At 53.7% G+C, this 18120-nt stretch overlaps 1 protein-coding gene across 5 annotated transcripts in view; it reads left to right on the forward strand.

Annotated features, from left to right (window-relative positions):
* Positions 1 to 18120, forward strand: part of NECTIN1 (nectin cell adhesion molecule 1) — a 163405-nt gene that overhangs the window by 60696 nt on the left and 84589 nt on the right. For all 5 annotated transcript variants that reach the window (XR_007769222.1, XR_007769223.1, XM_050922062.1 and 2 more), the window contains exons 2-4: positions 11013 to 11363; positions 11983 to 12285; positions 12768 to 12885. Coding sequence is in view for 3 of the 5 variants with exons in the window: in XM_050922062.1 (XP_050778019.1) it covers positions 11013 to 11363; positions 11983 to 12285; positions 12768 to 12885 (772 nt within the window). In the remaining 2 variants the exon portion in view is untranslated. The remainder of the gene's footprint in view (positions 1 to 11012; positions 11364 to 11982; positions 12286 to 12767; positions 12886 to 18120) is intronic.

The raw sequence follows: 18120 nt of genomic DNA on the forward strand, positions 1-18120 counted from the left end.
TGAGCAGAGGCTGGGAAGCAGGCAGGGGAGTAGCGGACTCATTTCTGGTGCATACACTCATGCAGAGGCACATGCTCTCCTTTGCATCCTGTTTTTCCATGGGCAGGAATCTTATAAACAGCCCTGGTGGCTCCAGGGTTCTTCCTTTCTCAGGGTATGGCTACACTTGAAACTTCAAAGCGCTGCCATGGCAGCGCTTTGAAGTGCGAGTGTGGTTGCAGTGCCAGCGCTGGGAGAGAGCTCTCCCAGCACTGCACGTACTCCACATCCTCGTGGGGTTTAGCTTGCAGCCCTGGGAGCCGCGCTCCCAGTGCTGCGGCACTGTTTACACTGACGCTTTACAGCGCTGTATCTTGCTGCGCTCAGGGGGGTGTTTTTTTCACACCCCTGAGCGAGAAAGTTGCAGCGCTGTAAAGCGCCAGTGTAGCCGAGGCCTCAGTCACTTGCCCCACTTCCCCATCCGTATTCATGTGCCCTCTTTCTTTCTGACCAGGGGAGTTTGCAGGTGCTTACAGGTTCCTCAGAGGGTTTCCAGCCTCGATCTGTAGTGAGCTATCAAACCTGAAAGCAACCTCATTCTGCTTGCAATCATGCATTCCCCCAATGCTCCCTGCTTTGACGGGCAGAATTTTAGCTGTTGGTATCTTGGGAAGGATTAGCAATCAATGTCTTGTATCATTGAAGGGTTCAGAATCCCATCTCTCAAAAGGCACAGTGCATCCGTGAGAGATTAGTTGGTACGTTCATTCCAGGACCACAGCTGGTGTAGGACAGGATGGAAGCAAGACTGTAATCAGAATGACATGAGGTTAGAATCTGCTATCTTGCAATCCGACCACATTACTACAAGGCGCAGCAAAGCAGGGGCCCTGAGTGATCTAATGGCACAAAGATATCAGCTCTGGTTGATGAGATGTCCGTTGGGGCTGGCATTGATTGGTTTGTTTTGACACTCGTCTGGTTTCCCATCCAGAACATAACACCAGGTGACTCTCTAATCCCTTGTGATTCCATTTGCCTGGCCAGCTGCCCCTTTGGTGACAGTGTGTCTAGGAGAGGCCAGGTTTAACTGCCCTGCTGGGATCAGGAGGGGTGGGAACATGGAGATGGCAGCCATTAACCCGTCCTGCTAGCGCTGAGCTCAGGGCTGAGTCAGCAGAGTTTTGGCTTTTGTCATGCCCTCATTGTGCTGTTGGGTGAGTCATCTCCCCAGGCCAGGCACTCCACACTCTCTGCTTCCTGCTCCTACTCTAATCCGACAGCTCGGGGAATATTTTTTCCATCAGGTTTATTTGTGTTTTCATTGAAGCTGTTAGGTCTCGAATTCCTTTGTTTCGGAAACAAAACGATCTCACGGATTGATCCCTCCCGAATGCCTCGCTGACCCCCTCCTGCACAGAACTCCCCAAACCACCTCCAGAGGTGACCTTGGAGAAGGTGGGTAGGAGGCAGGCTCCCATACATTCAAGGGGATGCCCGGCAAAATAAGGTACCATTGCTCCCAGCACCCTTTATCTTTCAGCTGTACTGTTCTCTTCCACTCAGTGCTCTCCTGCACCCACGCAAATATCTGCTCTGAATCTGTCCCCTGCTCTCAGCCTCCGGGAGGGATGTTCTACCCAGTAGGGGGTGCGCTTGCCAGGCCCCGTGTTCGCTCATCTGCATTGCCTTCTCTGCATCATCATGGCCAATGGAATCGTAACGGAGGGCATCTCGCTTCAGCTCACTTGCCCAGACTCCACCATCCCTTCCTGCGTGCAGTTCAGTGGGTAGCAGTAAAGAGAGCGATCCCCGTGAGCAGCTCATCGGTAGGCCCAGGGGATGACCCCACCTGAGCCCGGGTGCTACCTCTTCCCTGGCCCTTGCCCACACGTGACCCGGTTTCCTTAGCAAAGACAGCTCCTTGAATAGAGTTCTGGCTCCTCTGCACCGCTGGGATCCCGCTACCTAGCCACGCTCCCTGGTAATAATTATGCCTCAGAGGAAATGACCCCTGGAGATGGGTTGGGGAAACGGAGGGGACAAGGTCTGGAGCTAGAGACGGGAATATGCCAGAGGAGAATGGGAGGTGGGTGAGGGGTGCAGGGCTGGTTGAGGGTTTGAGGGGGGAAGGATACAGGTCAGTGGAAGGGAATGTTACAGTCAGTCTGAGGGGCACCTTTCAGAGGAAGCCTGGGGCTGCTGTGGGGGGCGAGGAGAGACAGAAGGGTTGGGTAAAAATGTGGGATATGGAGTCTGGGGAGGGCAGAGGCAGGCTGGCAGTGTGTCAGCACTGAGGGGTGCAGATCGTGTGGCATGAAGGGGTGCAGAAGGGGAGTGAGACGAAGAGGCTGAGTGGGAACTGGTGAGATGCCGGGCACAGGAAGCTCCAGGCAGCGGGGTTGGGTGGAGCAGTGACGCTCAGCATGGGTCAGGCAGAGGCAAGGGGCAGAGCTGCTACCTGCTCTGGGGTGGGAACTGGCAGAACTAGCTGAGGGATTAGCTGGCATGCTCGCGGGGCGGGGCCAGCGCTGGGAGCGGGAGCGCGGACTGAGGAGCCTTTGTGCTTTGCTGCTGAGCTTTGGCTTTCATAGCTTTATTGCAGGAAGGCCCGTCCCAGGGCTGTGTCAGCACTTTCACCTGGAGCCCTGCTCTGCCAGCCTTCCTGCTTCTGCATGAGGGAGCGTTCGTCTCTCATTCACACTGGGCGAAGCGGCTGTGCTGAAGTCAGTGGACCCAGAGCAGGGGAAAAGCCATGGGAGTGGGCAGAGAATCACTATAGTGAGTCTAGTCTGCAATTCATTTTCTAGCGGGATGCCATTTGCCATTCACAGAAATATGAAACCTGAGATCTGTGTGGCCTAGTGGATAGGGCTGGTTCTCAGGAGACCTTGGGCGTATTTCTAACTCTGCCGCTCACCTGTTGTGTGGTCTTGGGCAAATCACATCCCCTCTCCCTTTGTCTGTTTCCATCCTGTATATTTAGCCTGTAAGCTCTTGGGGATGGGGGCTGTCTCTTACTGTGTGTCTGTGCAGCGCCCAGCACAACGGAGCACTGATCTTGGGCAGGGTCTGTAGGTGCTACCATCAGACTAGTCATCATAATAGTGCCAGGAAAGTTATAATAAAGCCTTGAGGGGAATTAGTGGGAAAATCAAAAATGGTCCAGGGCAGATCTTCCTTTCTGGATTCAGTGTTAACTGATGGCATCCGGGCGGAGATTGAAATTTAGCCACCAGGCTGAGCCAGCGTGGACAAGCTTCCTCTCCGTTGTACCTCAGCCTGGGTCTCTTTCCATTATCCGCTACTGCGAACAAAGGGGCCAGACGTGGGACACCCCTTGGAACTAGACAGAGAACTACCAAAAAAATTCACTTCACTACAGGCCACTGGCCAGCCATCAGCTGGTGACATCTCTGTCATCACTACTGATCTACTCTGCCTATGAACCGGTGGCCTCGAATGAAAGGGGCTGTGTATCCAATTAGCAATCCCAAGCCAAGATTGGTCTTTCTTTTCTGAGAGGGATTTGAACTGAAGCCAGAGGCGGCGTTGTAAACCATGTCACTGAATCCCCAGCGCCTTGACGTCATATAGCTGTGGGAGGGGATGCCTTAGCTTGCAATTTTCTCAACTTGTCCCTGCCATGATCTTAATGTTATTTCAACCCAGTCTGGACATTTTGCATTTGTATGTCACTGTGTCACCTTCAGTGGCAATCTTGCCACACTATCTCACTAGGTATCTCTCTGTCTTATTACTAATGCGCCTCTTGCATGGCTGTCTAAGCACTACTGTCTAATCCCTCTGGTATCTGAGCTCGCATGCTAAGCAGGGTTGAGGTAGATCAGTATTTGAATAAGAGACCTCCAACGAAGGGCTGGTGTGCTGCAGGAAGTGGTGCATTGGTGATTCATTAGGGAGCACTCTCCTTTCTCAGCCAGCAACCAGCTAGTGACTAAGCATGGCGCCTCTCGGAAGAGATGTAGAATGAAGTTTCTAATGCCTAGTGATCAGTTAAAATCTCCTGGGCATTTTTTTTGCGTACTTTTTTTGCAAGAGGAAGGGTGTTAATCCCAGCGTTTGGCCATGTCCCAGCTCAGGTAATTACACCCTGCCTCTCAAAATTCCCCACATGGTTTCAGCTGGATTCAAGATTCTTTATTACTTCCCATCTTCCCTAGACCATGTGCAGTGTTGCTGTGGGCTGGTAAATGTCTCTTGCGTTCTGCTCCAGAGGTGGCTGCATTTCAGTGAGAAGTGACTTGATCTTTGTGTATATATAGGACAACACCTGCTGAAGTCAATGGGAACTGTGGGTGTACAGAGCCTCTCAGGACTGGGTACTAGAGAAAAATAAAAAATTAATGCATTGTAAATAAACATAGGCTGTAGTGTAGACATAGCCTGAGACACAAGGGCTTTTGCATCTCTGACCTGTTACAGCATTTGTGTCAGCAAGGTACGCATATTGCCACACCATAGTGGAGTCTCAGCAGGCTGATGCCAAGGGCTGTTTCAATGCCTTCGGGGCAGGAAGGTTATCTGGGAACGGGTGGGAGAAATCCATGGCGGGTTGGGCCAATGTGAAGTTGTGCAAAGCAGCGTGGAGTTCACATGGTTCTTACTAACAAAGAACGATCGACTGGGTACACGACGGTGCAGCAGAATGTCAATCTGCTGTCTCCAGCAATTGCTGGATCGTCTACAGCCATAGTTCCCAAACTTGTTGTGCTGCTTGTGCAGGTAAAGCCCCTGGCAGGCTGGGCCGGTTTGTTTACCTGCCGCGTCTGCAGGTCCAGCTGATTGCGGCTCCCAGTGGCCGCAGTTCACTGCTCCAGGCCAACGGGAGCTGCTGGAAGCGGCATGGGCCCAGGGACATACTGGCTGCCACTTCCCGCAGCCCCCATTGGGCTGGAGCAGTGAATCACGGCCACTGGGAGCCGCAATCAGCTGAACCTGCGGACGCAGCAGAGAAACAAATCGGCCCGGCCCTCCAGGGTCTTTCCCAGCACAAGCAGCGAAACAAGTTTGAGAACCACTGGTCTACAGAGCTCTCTGAGTGGGAGGCAAGACTCTGGAGGGGCAGGACATTAGGCAGCCATGTCTGTAAAGCACCGTGCTATCCATTTTGTTCAAGTGAGAGATGCTCTTGTTTTTAGCAATGATGAGCCCAGGTTCCAGGTGACCATACAGGGCTTGGCAGGCACCAGAGAGCTGTGCTGGTGGCTGCTAAGAGAGATGTCTCATGGGAGGGGTTGGGGGAGGAAGGAGACCCTTGGTTAGAGGGTGGAGGTGTTGGTGCAGCAGGAAGGATGGGATTAGTTCAGTGGGTCTCTTAGAGCCTGTTCTTCTCTCCTAGCCCAACACTCGAGGGCCTCATGAGGCCAGATCCAGCCAATGCCTGGGCTTCGTGTCCCAATCCAGGTCGCAGGGGAAGTATGAGCCAGGGGACACTTACACACATCCTCGTCCCGCCATGCCCCTCCTAGTTCCCTGTCCGTGCCACAGGATGCAGCCGGCTCTGTGCTGAGCACAGCTGCCAGAGTGCTGGAGCCTCACATGGCCCAGTGAGTGTCTGGAATGAGGATCCAGGAGAAAGGGCTCCACACGAAGCACTTTGGAAGCCAGGGCGGGGAAGTGGGGCCGAGGTCTCCGCTAATGAAGTCAGGGCACCGGCATGTCTCCAGCCCTCAGTTGGGGCTTTCTGGCCCTAGAACTAGGCAGGAAGGTGCAACTGGGCAGGCTCTGATGTACAGAGCTAATGCTGCTCAGCGCTCTGCCTAGCTAGCTGGCTGCCTCCCGGGCAGAGGCAAGGACAGGTCAACAGACTCTTGGCGATCTGGCACAGGAGCAGCAGAGCTGGACATGGGCCCACCCCTCTGGCTCCCACATCACACACACTCTGGGCTCTTCCAGGCCTCTCCAGAGGCTGATTGGGTGCTTTATCTTCTCTCCTGCATGCGCGCACTCTCTGATTCCCATCAATAATTTGTGCATTGGCCCTGATGAATTATTGAGTGTGCACTGGGCCAAGGGGAGAGAAGCCATCCAGTCTCAGTCACCTTGCAAGCAAACACCCTCGAGGGCAGCTGGCTGCTCCGCGACAGCCAATCTACAGTCTGGCTGCAGGTTTAGGTTGGGGAGCCGAGGGAGGTCGCTCATGTTCGCTGGTAACTTGCAAAAAACCTTGGCTCCATCGGACCTTGTTCTCAGTGATGCTAGCTGGGATTTGGTGTTGTCGCTTGGATGTGGGGGTGGGGTTGTTTCCCCACACGGGATCTGGGGCACTGCAAGCCAGGAGGGGTCATCAGAGGTTTTTCCCCTCTCCCAAAGCAGCCACCAGCTTTCAGACACCTTGGGAGGAAACATGATTTCCATGTGCTCATTGTTTTCTTGTTATATTTTTTCCCCTGCGGCCTCAAACAGTTAGGAATGCGGTTTTTTTTTTAACGCTGCTGCATGTAGAAGCCTGACTTCCAGCCGGGCACGGTGCCTGGCCGGATCCTTAGCTGGCCTCACTCAGGATGGCTTCTTTGGCGTGGCCACACTGCTTTCTGCCAGCCGTGGATCCAGCCCTCTGTGTCTGGGAGGTGAGAGGCCCCCCTGTCATGGGGGATCTGGAGGCTGCTTCTTGTTTTACACACGTTGGAGATCAGGATCAAATTTAACATTATCCAAGTCTCCGTCATCTTGCTGGACATGTGTGCAGCCATCATGTTCCATGTCCCTCTGCCCTACCCCCTGGTTCTGTGCGGCCTGCTACACCATATCCCTGTATCCTAGGACCTCATGCTCCATGACCCTGATTCCCAGCCACTCCAGCTCCATTTCCATGGATCCCAGCCCTTGCACTCTGCCCAGTGCTGTTTCCCTTTATCCCAGTGCTCCTTCTGCTCTGTTTGCATGTCCCTGCGTCTGTTCCACTGCCATGTGCCCGGGACCCTGCTGCTCCCTCTCCATGACCCCAGGCTTGGAAGATCTGGGCAGGGGAGAGAAGGCTATTTTCCGTGGCAGAATAGCAAGCCAGGCTGAATGCCACGACCTGGGGTAAAAGCGGGAAGTGTACTGCAGTTCCAGCTCTTCGAAGAAACTGACCAGTTTTATAAGGATCCTTAATTAGTTTCCTCGGACATTGCCGGGAACAGAGCTCGGGGTAATAGAATGGAATTAACATAGGGAACATTGAAGCTGAATATAAAGAAAAACTTCCTGAAGGTATCCACATGTCTGTCTGTCTATGCTATTCCTCATCATTATCATCATCCTAATGATATTTCTAAGGTGCCGATCACCTTAGCATCTGGCCTGTGGAAAAGCATCCCTTGGCAGTGATGGAAACTCTGTTTCTTTAGGCTACCCATCCCCTTGCCATTGGGACATCGCTCTTCTCCCTGTAACTGCATTGGCAGGGCGGTGCCCCAGAGAACCCCGGAGGGTTCCTCTGTCTCTGACTTCCACGATTCTCTGGCCAATCACTCGCTTTTCTGGCCCTCACGGTAAGGAGTCCAGCCTCGGCAAGGAGCGTGGTTTTCTGCTGTCCATTCGCTGAACTGAAAGTGAACACGGCCTCTTCCTCTTCTATTGGTCTTTGTAAAGCTGGGCTCCTGGGGAACAGCTGAAGCCTGTAGGGTCACAGAGCTTATGTGGAGCCCGAGCCAGCTGTACCATCGCCCAAGCCCCGGAGCCAACAGCTCACTTTGAGAACTAGAGCTTGTTGAGGGAGGTTTCTCACTGGTGGCTGAGCCTGCCTGCCTGTGCTGGCAGCACTTCAGAAGAAGGTGGGGCTGGGGCTGATGAATCCATCCTCCCCAGGCCTTGGGAGAGAGAGGGAGTGCTTAGCACACCTACATGGAGGCAGCAGTGAGCCGTGCAGGCGTCTGTTCCCAGGACCTTTGCTACGTGACTGTCTCTGCTAGCCGGCAAGCTCCCACATGCTCTCCGGGGCTGTAAACACTTCAGAGCTGGGGTGCTTGGCAAGGCTGTGGCTCACCTCTGCAGGTGCAGCCAGTTCTGCAAGAGGCTTTCTCACCTGGAGGGCAACAGGATCATAGCATGCAGCTCGACGAGTTGGATGCGCTGCATTTCCCCCCTCTCTCGAATCTCGGCCTGGTATTAGGAAGCATGGTGCTGCTCTTTGCCCTCTTAGCATGCTCCGTCACCCAGTGCTCCTTGTGCTGCTAAGGGAGCCGCTGTTCGTAACAGGTCCCAGATCTCTGCCCCCTCTTAGGGGGTGCTGTGCTGAGAACTTCATTGCCCAGACATTCTTCATCCATCTCAGTCCTGCTGCTGTTCCCTTCCTGACTCAGGCTGGTCCTATCTGTCATTGCCCCAGCATTGTATCGGTAGGTGCAGTGCTGCTGGGGGTGCTCTGCTCAACATCAGCTGGCTCCGTCTCCTCCCACACCAAAGGACTGCTGTGCTGCTCCCAAACTAAAGTGACATTTGCAGTGCTTCTCTGTGGGGTCATTAGCTGCATCTAAAGGCCAAGGGGTGTGCGGTGTCACCTCACGTCACCAGTGCCTGGTGCTCCCCGGCTGCACACGCCCAGTGCCTTTCAGTGACTATTAGCAGAGCATTAGGCAAGCACCTATTCCCTGGCGGTGCTGAGTGACTGGCAGGGGCACGAAGCCTGGCTGAAGGAGAGAGCCCGTACTCAGCCCAGAGGAAGGGTATTGAGGCTTCATGATTGCCCTGCTGTGGACTACGGGTGAAGTGTCAGTGCTGGGCAGGTTTTGTTAGGATCCCTTCTGGGCTCAGCGGGGCCGCGGCGAGGGCTGCAGACTGCAGGAGGGAAGCAAGTGCAGCAGGCTTGAAACAAAATGCTGGGAGTGAGCACGTGCCTGAATGAGGACGTGTGAGTGGATGTGTGTTTGAGAGGGGGAACACGTGTGCACCCCTGTCTGGGGATGTGTGTGTGCCTGCGTGTGAGAGAGAAGTGTGTGCTTGAGTGAGGACATGTGTGTGGATGTGTGTTTGAGAGGGGGAACGTGTGTGCACCCCTGTCTGAGAATGTGTGTATGTGTGTGCCTACATGTGAGAGAGGAGAAGTGTGTGCCTGAGTGAGGGCATGTATGTGTGAGATTGGAAATGCACGAATGCACGTGTGTGACAGAGGACACGTGTCCATGCGGGATTATATGTGGAGGGATAGATGTGTGTCTGAGGAACGTGAGTGAGAATATGTTTTAGAGGACACTGGGTGAATGTACACGTGTGTGTACTTGGGGTGGGGGCCTATGAGGAGCTAATTCAGGTTTGCACTCACTTGGGCCTAGCTGGCCATTAGAGGAGCGGGAGCACAGAGGCCAGACTGTTTCTAGCCTTGGCTCTGACAGCAACAGTATTGATGCCCTTCCACTTAGCAGCAATGGCTTTAAATGGCTGTGTGCGCTGACCATGAAGATACTCGGTCTCCATTTCCCCTACATCCCTCTCTCTCTATTTCCTGACCCTCCCTTCCTCTCCATCACCCTTTCTTGTCTTCCTCCTACCCTTTCTCTCTTTCCCTGGGCTCCCTCTCTCACACTCTGCACACATGCGTTTCAGCCTCCTCCGTAAGGGAGTGAGCAGAACCAGCTTTTCCAGTTCTCAGCACTTTGCTCTTCCAATACATTTGTAATATAAATACCAGCTGTATAATTATTGGAGCGTTATCTCTAAACACACAGATGTGGCAGCAACCATAGATGAATTTAAATGTTGATCTTGTGAGAGACTTTATTTCCCACTCTATAGAGGGAGGAATCACCTGGGACAGAAGAATAACCATTAAGAATATGCTATGCTTCTGCTGAGTGCTTTTCATCTCTGTGTTACAGAGCCTGTGTCTAGGAATGGCTTCATCTGCCTCTAAAATGCAGCTACCTCTGGGGTGGAACGAGGCAGCTGTTTGCCATCTGACTGCAACAATGCACAACAGGAAAGGAAAGATCAGGAAGTGAAAAATAGAGTATCTGGCTGGAGCAGCCTGTGTGTTCCCAATACTCCGTTCTTCAGATTTGCTCTGAAAATCACAGTCTAGGCCTCAGCGTGTGTGTGTGCCTTTGTGCACACACACGTGCACATATGTGTCAGTTTGCAAGTGTCTTTTGCACCCTTGAGATGTATCAAATGCTGCCAACAAATCCTCCCCCTTGCTTTCAATGAGCCACCTGCAATGTCCTGAGAGCGGAGTTTGGCCAAGCGTGTAGCTGCGTGTGCCCATGTAAGTTCATGTATGTACAGTGGGTGCCTGGTGATGTGGTTCCCTGCGTGCCTAGAACAGCCAACGTGTCTGTGCATGTGTGTGATGGCGCAGGGTGTGTGGATGTGTGCATAGATGTGCTTATATAGCCACATGTGTGCTGTATATTTGCAGTAATGACTTCAGTAGCATGTGATATATTTCTCAAGTGTAAAAGCATTAGCTTGTTTGTCCATCCCCAGGCCGTCAGGGAATGGCCACAGGGCACCACGTTGGCCATTGGACACTAGACCTCACTGAGCAGCTCCGGGGGTGAAGGAAGCAGCAGACCTCAGTGGCCGGCATGGCTGGGGGATCTCAGCCCTTATCAAACGGCTATTGTAGGTGGGGTTGCAGTTTGTTATACAACAGCAGAGGAGCTGGCTCCCCCAGAGGCTGACGTGGGTCCCAGCCAGCCCTGGCTGCAGTAGGCTCCATGGCGTTACATTGGGGTGGATTTGGCCCGGAGAGTTTTGTTATGTGACGCTGTGACCTGCGCTGAGGACGGACCTCTGGGGTCCAAGAGCTCTTGGCTAACTTGAAGGCAGGCAGCAGGGACCATAAGCCCCCAACGTCCATAGGGCAGTGCGCTCTGCAATCAAATGCTGTAGGAATTGGCCCAGTGTATCGACTGCCTGACAAATTCCTAGGGCAGCTGAAATTCAGGGATTGGTCATGAAATGTCAGCTCCTTGCCTGCTATGCACCAGATTCAGCTGTGGTGCAGGGGTTCCAGAGACCAGGATCCCTTCGTTCCTCTCTCTCACTTTCTCAATCTCATCCACGTCTTCCCTGCTCTGTCATTGCAGGGCTCCGGGCTCAGACCGTCCTGGTCAATGACACAGTCTCGGGGTTCATCGGGACAGACGTGGTCCTTCACTGTAGCTTCACCAACCCGCTTCCCACTGTGAAGATCACACAGGTCACATGGCAGAAGGCCACCAATGGCTCCAAGCAGAATGTGGCCATCTACAACCCCGCCATGGGGGTCTCCATCCTCTCCCCCTACAAGGAGCGCGTGACCTTCCGTAATCCCTCCTTTAAGGATGGCACCATCCAGCTGTCCCAGCTGGAGCTGGAGGATGAGGGCGTGTACATCTGCGAATTTGCCACCTTCCCAACTGGCAACCGGGAAAGCCAGCTGAACCTCACCGTGCTGGGTAAGATATAGCCATTGCCTTGGGCTGGATGCTCAGCCCGTTTCACTGTTCTGGGTCAGAGTGACCCACCGAGCACCCTCTGGAACCTGGCACCAGCCACCTAGGACTCCCTGAGGCTCTGGTGGGAAGAATCCCTTGGTTTAAAGTGCACCCACAGAGCTCTTTCTCCATAATCTGACATTGCCAGAAGCATGGGGAGGCTGAACTAGTTAGCAAAGTGGCTTGAGCGTCCCAGATGAAAGACACTAGAGCGATACAAAGCATTAGTAGGGTTCCTCCCTGGAGCTTTCTTAGCCTGGGTTTATGGGTAGAGAGACCTTGGCCTAGGATTCCCCCACAAGACTCTCTCTAACCTGGGCTTTTCAGTGAAGAAGAGAATTCAACTGTCCATCCAGTGTTTCACCACCCTTCTTCATGACCTGCAGCCTGGAGGGCTGGATCCCCAGTGGCTGAGGTTCAGAGTAGCTCTGCTGAGACTGCAGGAAATTGACTCGAGCTCTAGATCAGGTCAAGGAGAGCCCAGCTATGGGGCTGTACTGCTGAGTGTCCCGGGGGTTGGGAGCCGTGGGGATTTGGTGGTGATTTTATAACCTCTCCCTGCTCTGCTGTCTCTTTGTAGCCAAGCCCACCAACCGGATGGAGGGCACCACCCGGCCCCTCATAGCCAGATCCGGCAAGACAGAGAAGATCCCGGTAGCCACCTGCATGTCCTCCAATGGGAAGCCGCCCAGCACCGTCACCTGGGACACCAAACTCAAAGGGGAAGCGGAGTTCCAGGAGATCAAGAACAGCAACGGCACCATCACGGTGATCAGCCGGTACCGCCTAGTGCCGAGCCGGGAGGCCCACCGGCAGCAACTCATGTGCGTGGTCAATTACCAGCTGGACCGTTTCACCGACAGCATGACCCTCAATGTGCAGTGTGAGTGAAAGAGCAGTGGGGCCAGGCCAGCTGCCAAGGCCTGGTGTCTTGACTGAATATCCCCAGGGCAGGGAGGGTCACGAGCTTGCTGCAGGGGTGGAGACCAGTGCCGCGCCCTCCTTGGGGTAGAAGAGAACAGAGTGATCTCTTTGAATAACCACTCACCCTCCCTCCCTCTCTCACCCACCCACTCCTTCCTTTTGCCTGTTCTTTTTCTCTCTTTCCACCTCTCCCTTCTTCCTGTCTTCCTCTCTGCCTTCTCTACTCCTCTCTAATGTTCTCTGTCCCCATCTCTCATCCTCCTCCATTCCCACTGTTCCTCCATCCTTCTTTTCTTTGTTTTCACCCCCATCTGTCTCCTTTTTCCTCTTTTTCCCTTCCTCTTCCATTTCCTTCCCCGCTCCTTTCTCCATCTCTCTCTCTTCTGCCCTTCCCGCTCCCCCCCCGGCCCTGTTTCTTGCCTTCCCTCTCTCCCCTGACAGATGAGCCAGAAGTCACCATCGAGGGCTTTGACGGCAACTGGTTTTTGAACCGGAAGGATGTGAAACTGACATGCAAATCCGATGCCAACCCCCCCGCTACCACCTACCAATGGAGGCTGTAAGTACCCCCAAGGCATCCGGCCCTGTAGCAGCACACACCACTTCCCATGAGAGCCAGGGAACCCTCCTTGGAGAGCTAGAAGACTCCTACCAACTGGTACTTGGACTCCGTAAGGCCTGGTTGCAGAGACACAGGGCCTGGCTCTGCTCTCACTGATGCTGCTGTGAATCTGGAGTAACTCCGTTGCCGTCAGTGGGGTTGCTCTGGGGTAAAACCTCTGCTCTTGAGAGGAGAAATGGGGCCTGAGGGTCACTAAAGACCGAAACCACCTTCCCACGGGGAACTCAGGCGGCAGAGAGAAATCTCTACTTCTGTGGGGGCTAAATGGGCTGTGTATAGAAATCCTGACTCTGCCGGGATTGAAACTTTCTACAGGGACTCAGGCCTGCACCTATATGGGGCAGCTCCTCCACTGGTGTAACCCATACACCAGCTGGGAAGCATGTCTATAAATCCTGCCTCTCTATGGATTTCCTCTACGTAGAACTCTGGTGCACATATAGAAGGGTCTATCCATCGGGACTGAAACCAGCTTTCTGGGGTGGGGGGTCTTGCTGCCATTTCAGGGGGTCTGGCGTCGCTTCTGTCCAGGACCCTGACCTTTTCAGCTCCTCCCCACCCCCCATGGAACCTGGCCTGTCAGACGCAGAGCAACCTGCTTCCTCTGCCAGCCGTGCCTACAGGACAGCCTGCAGGGACGCGGCTGCAGACCGCGCTGCGGGGAAGGCTCCGAGTGTTCCAGGCGACTCGGGACAGCAGTGCCTTTCCAGGCGGATGGACTCACGTGGTCTGTCAGCTGAGATGACACGGATGGGGCTGGGGTTTGGTCTGAGCCCCAGCGCATCTGCCTGGCATGGGCAAAGGCTTCCAGGTCTGCTCACGGGTCTGCTAACAGGCTCTGTGGGGGATGGGGCATGGTGGGCAGCTGAAAAGGTCACGGTCTCCTTCTTAGGGGACCATGATCCCCTTCTCCCAGGATTATGTCCCCTCCCTGCTCTCTCGGGTTATTCTCCTGCCCATGGCCTCCTCCAGGCTCAGCACTTGCCACAGGGAAGAGAATTCAGACCCAGTGGGCCCTGCCATCTCCGATGAAGGGGAACAGGCAACAGTCAAGGAGCTAGCAGCTCCCTCCCGCCTCTCTCGGCCCTGGTTTGCATTAATTAGGCAGCATTGCAGGTCAATCTGACAAGGACCTGAGAGCGAGGAGAGCTGGGCTGCGAGGGCCATTGAGCTGAGGCAGCAGGAGGATCCCTTGATGCACAGGAGAAGAGCAGAAAATGCTGCTGTCCTGCCCTTGCTGTGTTCATGGCGGCTGGGAGATTGACCCCAGCACAATGAGCCGTGCAAGCTGCACCCGGTAGTGAAGGGCTGCAGGTGAGCACGCTCCCCCAGCAAACCCGGGTGCATGGTGCCAGCTGCGGGCTCTGCTGGGGAATGAAGACTCCATCTGCCAGCCCCTTTCCAGTACGGCCCTGCCTCGGAGACGGAGCGTAGCTGTGATGTGTCCAGATGCACACAAACATGCTCTCCAGGGACCCAGGAGGAGAGACGCCCTTTGTTGCATGGAGGTCAAGCAGGTGGTGGGACACACCTAACTCCATGGCTTCCCCTCAATCTTGGAGGCTCTAGCTCCATCACTGGACCTAACAGAGTAACCCAGCTGTTACTCCATAACCTCTGAGTGTGCGTATATGGCAGTGGCCCTTATACAGACCGTCACATCTCAATGAAGCTGGACAGACATCCAATAATCCTCCCAACCCTCCTATAAAGAGGGTGAGTGTTATTCTCCTTGTGTTTCAAGTGGGGAAACTGAGGCACGGAGTGGCATAGTGACTTGCCCAAGCTCACTCAGTGAGTCAGTAGCAGAGCCGGCAAAAGAACCCAGGAGTTCGGCACTGGTGCGGGGGATTGTCATGTGTGCCTATAGGGATTAAAGAGTTCTGTTGACTTTATACGCCTTTGAAAATCTCTCCCTGCAATGAACCCCATTCTAACCAACCTCCTTTTGGCGCACCCCTCCCCACATTTCAGTCATTAAATGGAAGCAATTCAGCCTCCTCCAAGTTGTCAGCTTTGGACTGAATGCCCTAAAGGGAAGGAGGAGTGAGCTGGAGCTATTGGGGGCTTAGATGAACATTGACGGAACCTGGAGTGGTTATTTCTTTTTGCATTCATGGAGCTTAAAAACCGATCAAACGGATTCTTTTCTCTTCGGCTGGCGCTTGTCATCGGGAAAGCAGCTCTCAAAATGTCTTTGCAGGGAGCCAGAGTTATTCTCTCTCATGTCGCTTCCCATATCAGGCTGCTTTGCTTATAAGCCTGAAGAGGATTCTTCTGTCACTGCTGCCAGTTCCTCCCCTGTAAACTCCATGTGCCTCTTGGCACCTTCTGCACCATCACCCAGAGCAGTGCAGAGAGAGGGTTTCACACATGACACAGAAGGCTCCAGCACCCCCTGAAGAATGGCGTTGGCTCCCCTGGCTCACATCCTTTGGGCAGTAAGGCCAGCTTCCTGGTGTCAAAGGTGGCCCTGTGGGACATGGACTGGCCAAGAACATAGGAAACCGGGGATCAATTCCTGCCTCTGTCCCAGGCTTTGTCTGTCACTTTGGGCAAGTCACGTGATCTCCCCATGCCTCAGTTCCTCCTGTGTAAGATGGAGACAATAATACTCTCTTGGTCTGTTTAAATTATAAGCTCTTCAGGGGCGGGCTATCCCTTACTATGCATGCATACAGCACCTTGCGCAGTGGGGCCCAGATCTCAGCATGGGGCGTCCAGCTGCTGCTGTAACGCTAGAGAGAGGCAGACAGCCATGGTGTGAGTAAGACGGGGCCATTTTTTCTCAGCCCAGTGAGATTTCCTAGCCCAGGCCAGATGAGAGGGGCAGTTATGGGATGCAGGGTTCCACACACTCTGCCTGCTGCGTTTTCCTCAGCAGGACCATTCAGGTGGCGTATTGGTTGGCAACTGGCGTAAGCACTCCTAACTTCTAGAAGGAGGCAGCGCCCTAAAGAATTGTATCCCCCGATGCCAGTCCTGGAGTTAGCCCTCTGTGGCCATGCATTTCGTTTCAGTTCTAAAATCTAGAAAGACTAAGGATTCTCCTATCGTCCATGTGTGTGTGTATCTATGGCCCCTGGTCATGAGGGGACCATGGCTCACAACTCAGCCACTGGGGGCACAGGCTCGTTGGCTGCAGAAGGAGCCGGGGAGAGGAGAAGGGAGAGACAGAGAGAGCAGGCTACTGCGACAAATATCCGTTTGATCCTGTCCTCAGCACTCCCTTCCCAGAGGACGAACTGGTCAGTGAGGTTTGCTTATAGGTTTGGTAAACTGAGGAGGAAGGGGGAGGAAGGGAAGGGAAAGAACAGGGGGAAGAAGGGAAGGGAAAGAACAGAGAAGTCGTAAAGATAGAGGGAGGGGCATAGAAAGGAGAACAGAGAGATAGGAGGGAAAAAGAGGGGCAAAAGCAGCTGTTTGCTTTCTCTTTCTCTTCCTCCTTGCCCCAACTCTGCTTCCCCGTCAGCTCAAGGCTGCCTATGAGCCAGTTCCCCTGGGAGAGACACAGGCTAAAGGCTGGGTTTGGAGCTCGCTAGCTAACTCTGCTGTTCCCCAGCAGCCAGGCCCTGGGAGTTGCATGTGCATGGCAGGAGGGATGGGGATGGTGAGTGATGGGGACATGGCCACATTGCAAGCGGAGCAGCAGTGCTGGAAAGAAATTGACTCTGACGTGTCCCCCCGTGCTGCTGATTAACATAGAACTGATTCCCTGCTCCCACGTCAGAGCCCAGCCGGACAGGCTGAGAAATCTCTTCCCAGGCATTTCGTTAACCTGCGAGTCGCATTTGCCTGCTTCTATTCCTGAAGGAGAAGCAGCAAATTACTAGTGGTGACACCGCAGCCCTGCCTGGAATGGCAGATCACCCCCGCCCCTTCCCTCGCTTTTGTGCGGCGGAGAGCAGCTGCTGATTCCCTCACTTGCTCGTTACAGTAATCAGCACAGGCTTCCCATTCCTGCACTTGACCCTGCGGGGGGAGCCCATCAACTCAGTGGGCCTCTTGCCTGGAGACCAGGAGGTGCTTAGCCTCGGCCCCACCAGGTTCAAGAAGCCAAATCTTTCCTTTCATAGCAAGGCTGTCCTCCATCGGGCTAGCACTGCTTACTGGCTCTTCCCCTCCCAGAACCGCCGGTGGGACCATCACCCTAACAGAACACCAACCGTATGTCACCTCCCAAGCAGTGCATGAGCACTGTGCCCTATGAGACATTTTTGTCCCTGTTCTACCAGAGAGAGCTGGCCACATGGAGGCCAGGTCTCTGGGAATCTCTCTGACCATTTCTGGGACACTTTGCAAATCTGAATTACGTTCTCCATCTGTATCTCCCTATAACTGCCACCCTTTTCTTCCTATCCAACTGGATTAAATTGGAGTGGAAGTACCGTCAGCTCTAGGGCAGCCCGTTCCTTGTATTAGGGATAGAAAAGCCTCCCTCCCTGTAATGCTGCATGCAGCAACTCGAGAGCACGAGTACCAGGCTCAGAGCAGACTGTTCAAAACCAGCATACAAACCCCAAACTGGCTGGGAATACTTAGATTTCACCAACCAAGTATCAAGTGTCAATTCCCCAGGCACTGTCACAGTCTTTACACGGAGTCACAGACAGTCCCCTGGGGTACTCTGATCTATCTCGCCACCCAGGTGAGCCTACCTTTGTGATAGCTGGTCCCTTACACCAGGAGTAATATTCAGGTTACTCCCAGTCCCAAAGGACCATCACTTACCCCCAAGTCAGTTGCACCTTGGATCCCACACCACAGACAGCACTTGTAGCCAATCCTATAATAAAACATTTACAGATTTATAAAATAGGAAAAGGGAGTTATATACAAGGTGAACATACACACACAAATGAGTTACAATCTTGAGTTTTAAAAGGTGATAGAAGCTTTTATAATAAGCAAGCTCTTCGTGCCCTTTCAGGCTAACCCAGGCTATGCAGCTGGGGATCTCTTGCTTATTCCTAGAAACCCTTCTCCCCCAGAGTCTAAGCAGCACAGAGATACAGTATTTTCTTGTTAGGATTTTTTTAATTCACTTCCTGCCTTATGCTCTGAGCTGCAAACTCAGCTGATGGGAGAATCCACATGCATGGCTCCTCTTCGTGAGGAGGGGAGGATAGAACAACCAGTGCCTTGTGTCCTCTTTAACGTTGCACACTAGTC

Source organism: Gopherus flavomarginatus, chromosome 13 (assembly GCF_025201925.1).
Source record: "Gopherus flavomarginatus isolate rGopFla2 chromosome 13, rGopFla2.mat.asm, whole genome shotgun sequence".
NCBI classification, from domain to species: domain Eukaryota; kingdom Metazoa; phylum Chordata; order Testudines; family Testudinidae; genus Gopherus; species Gopherus flavomarginatus.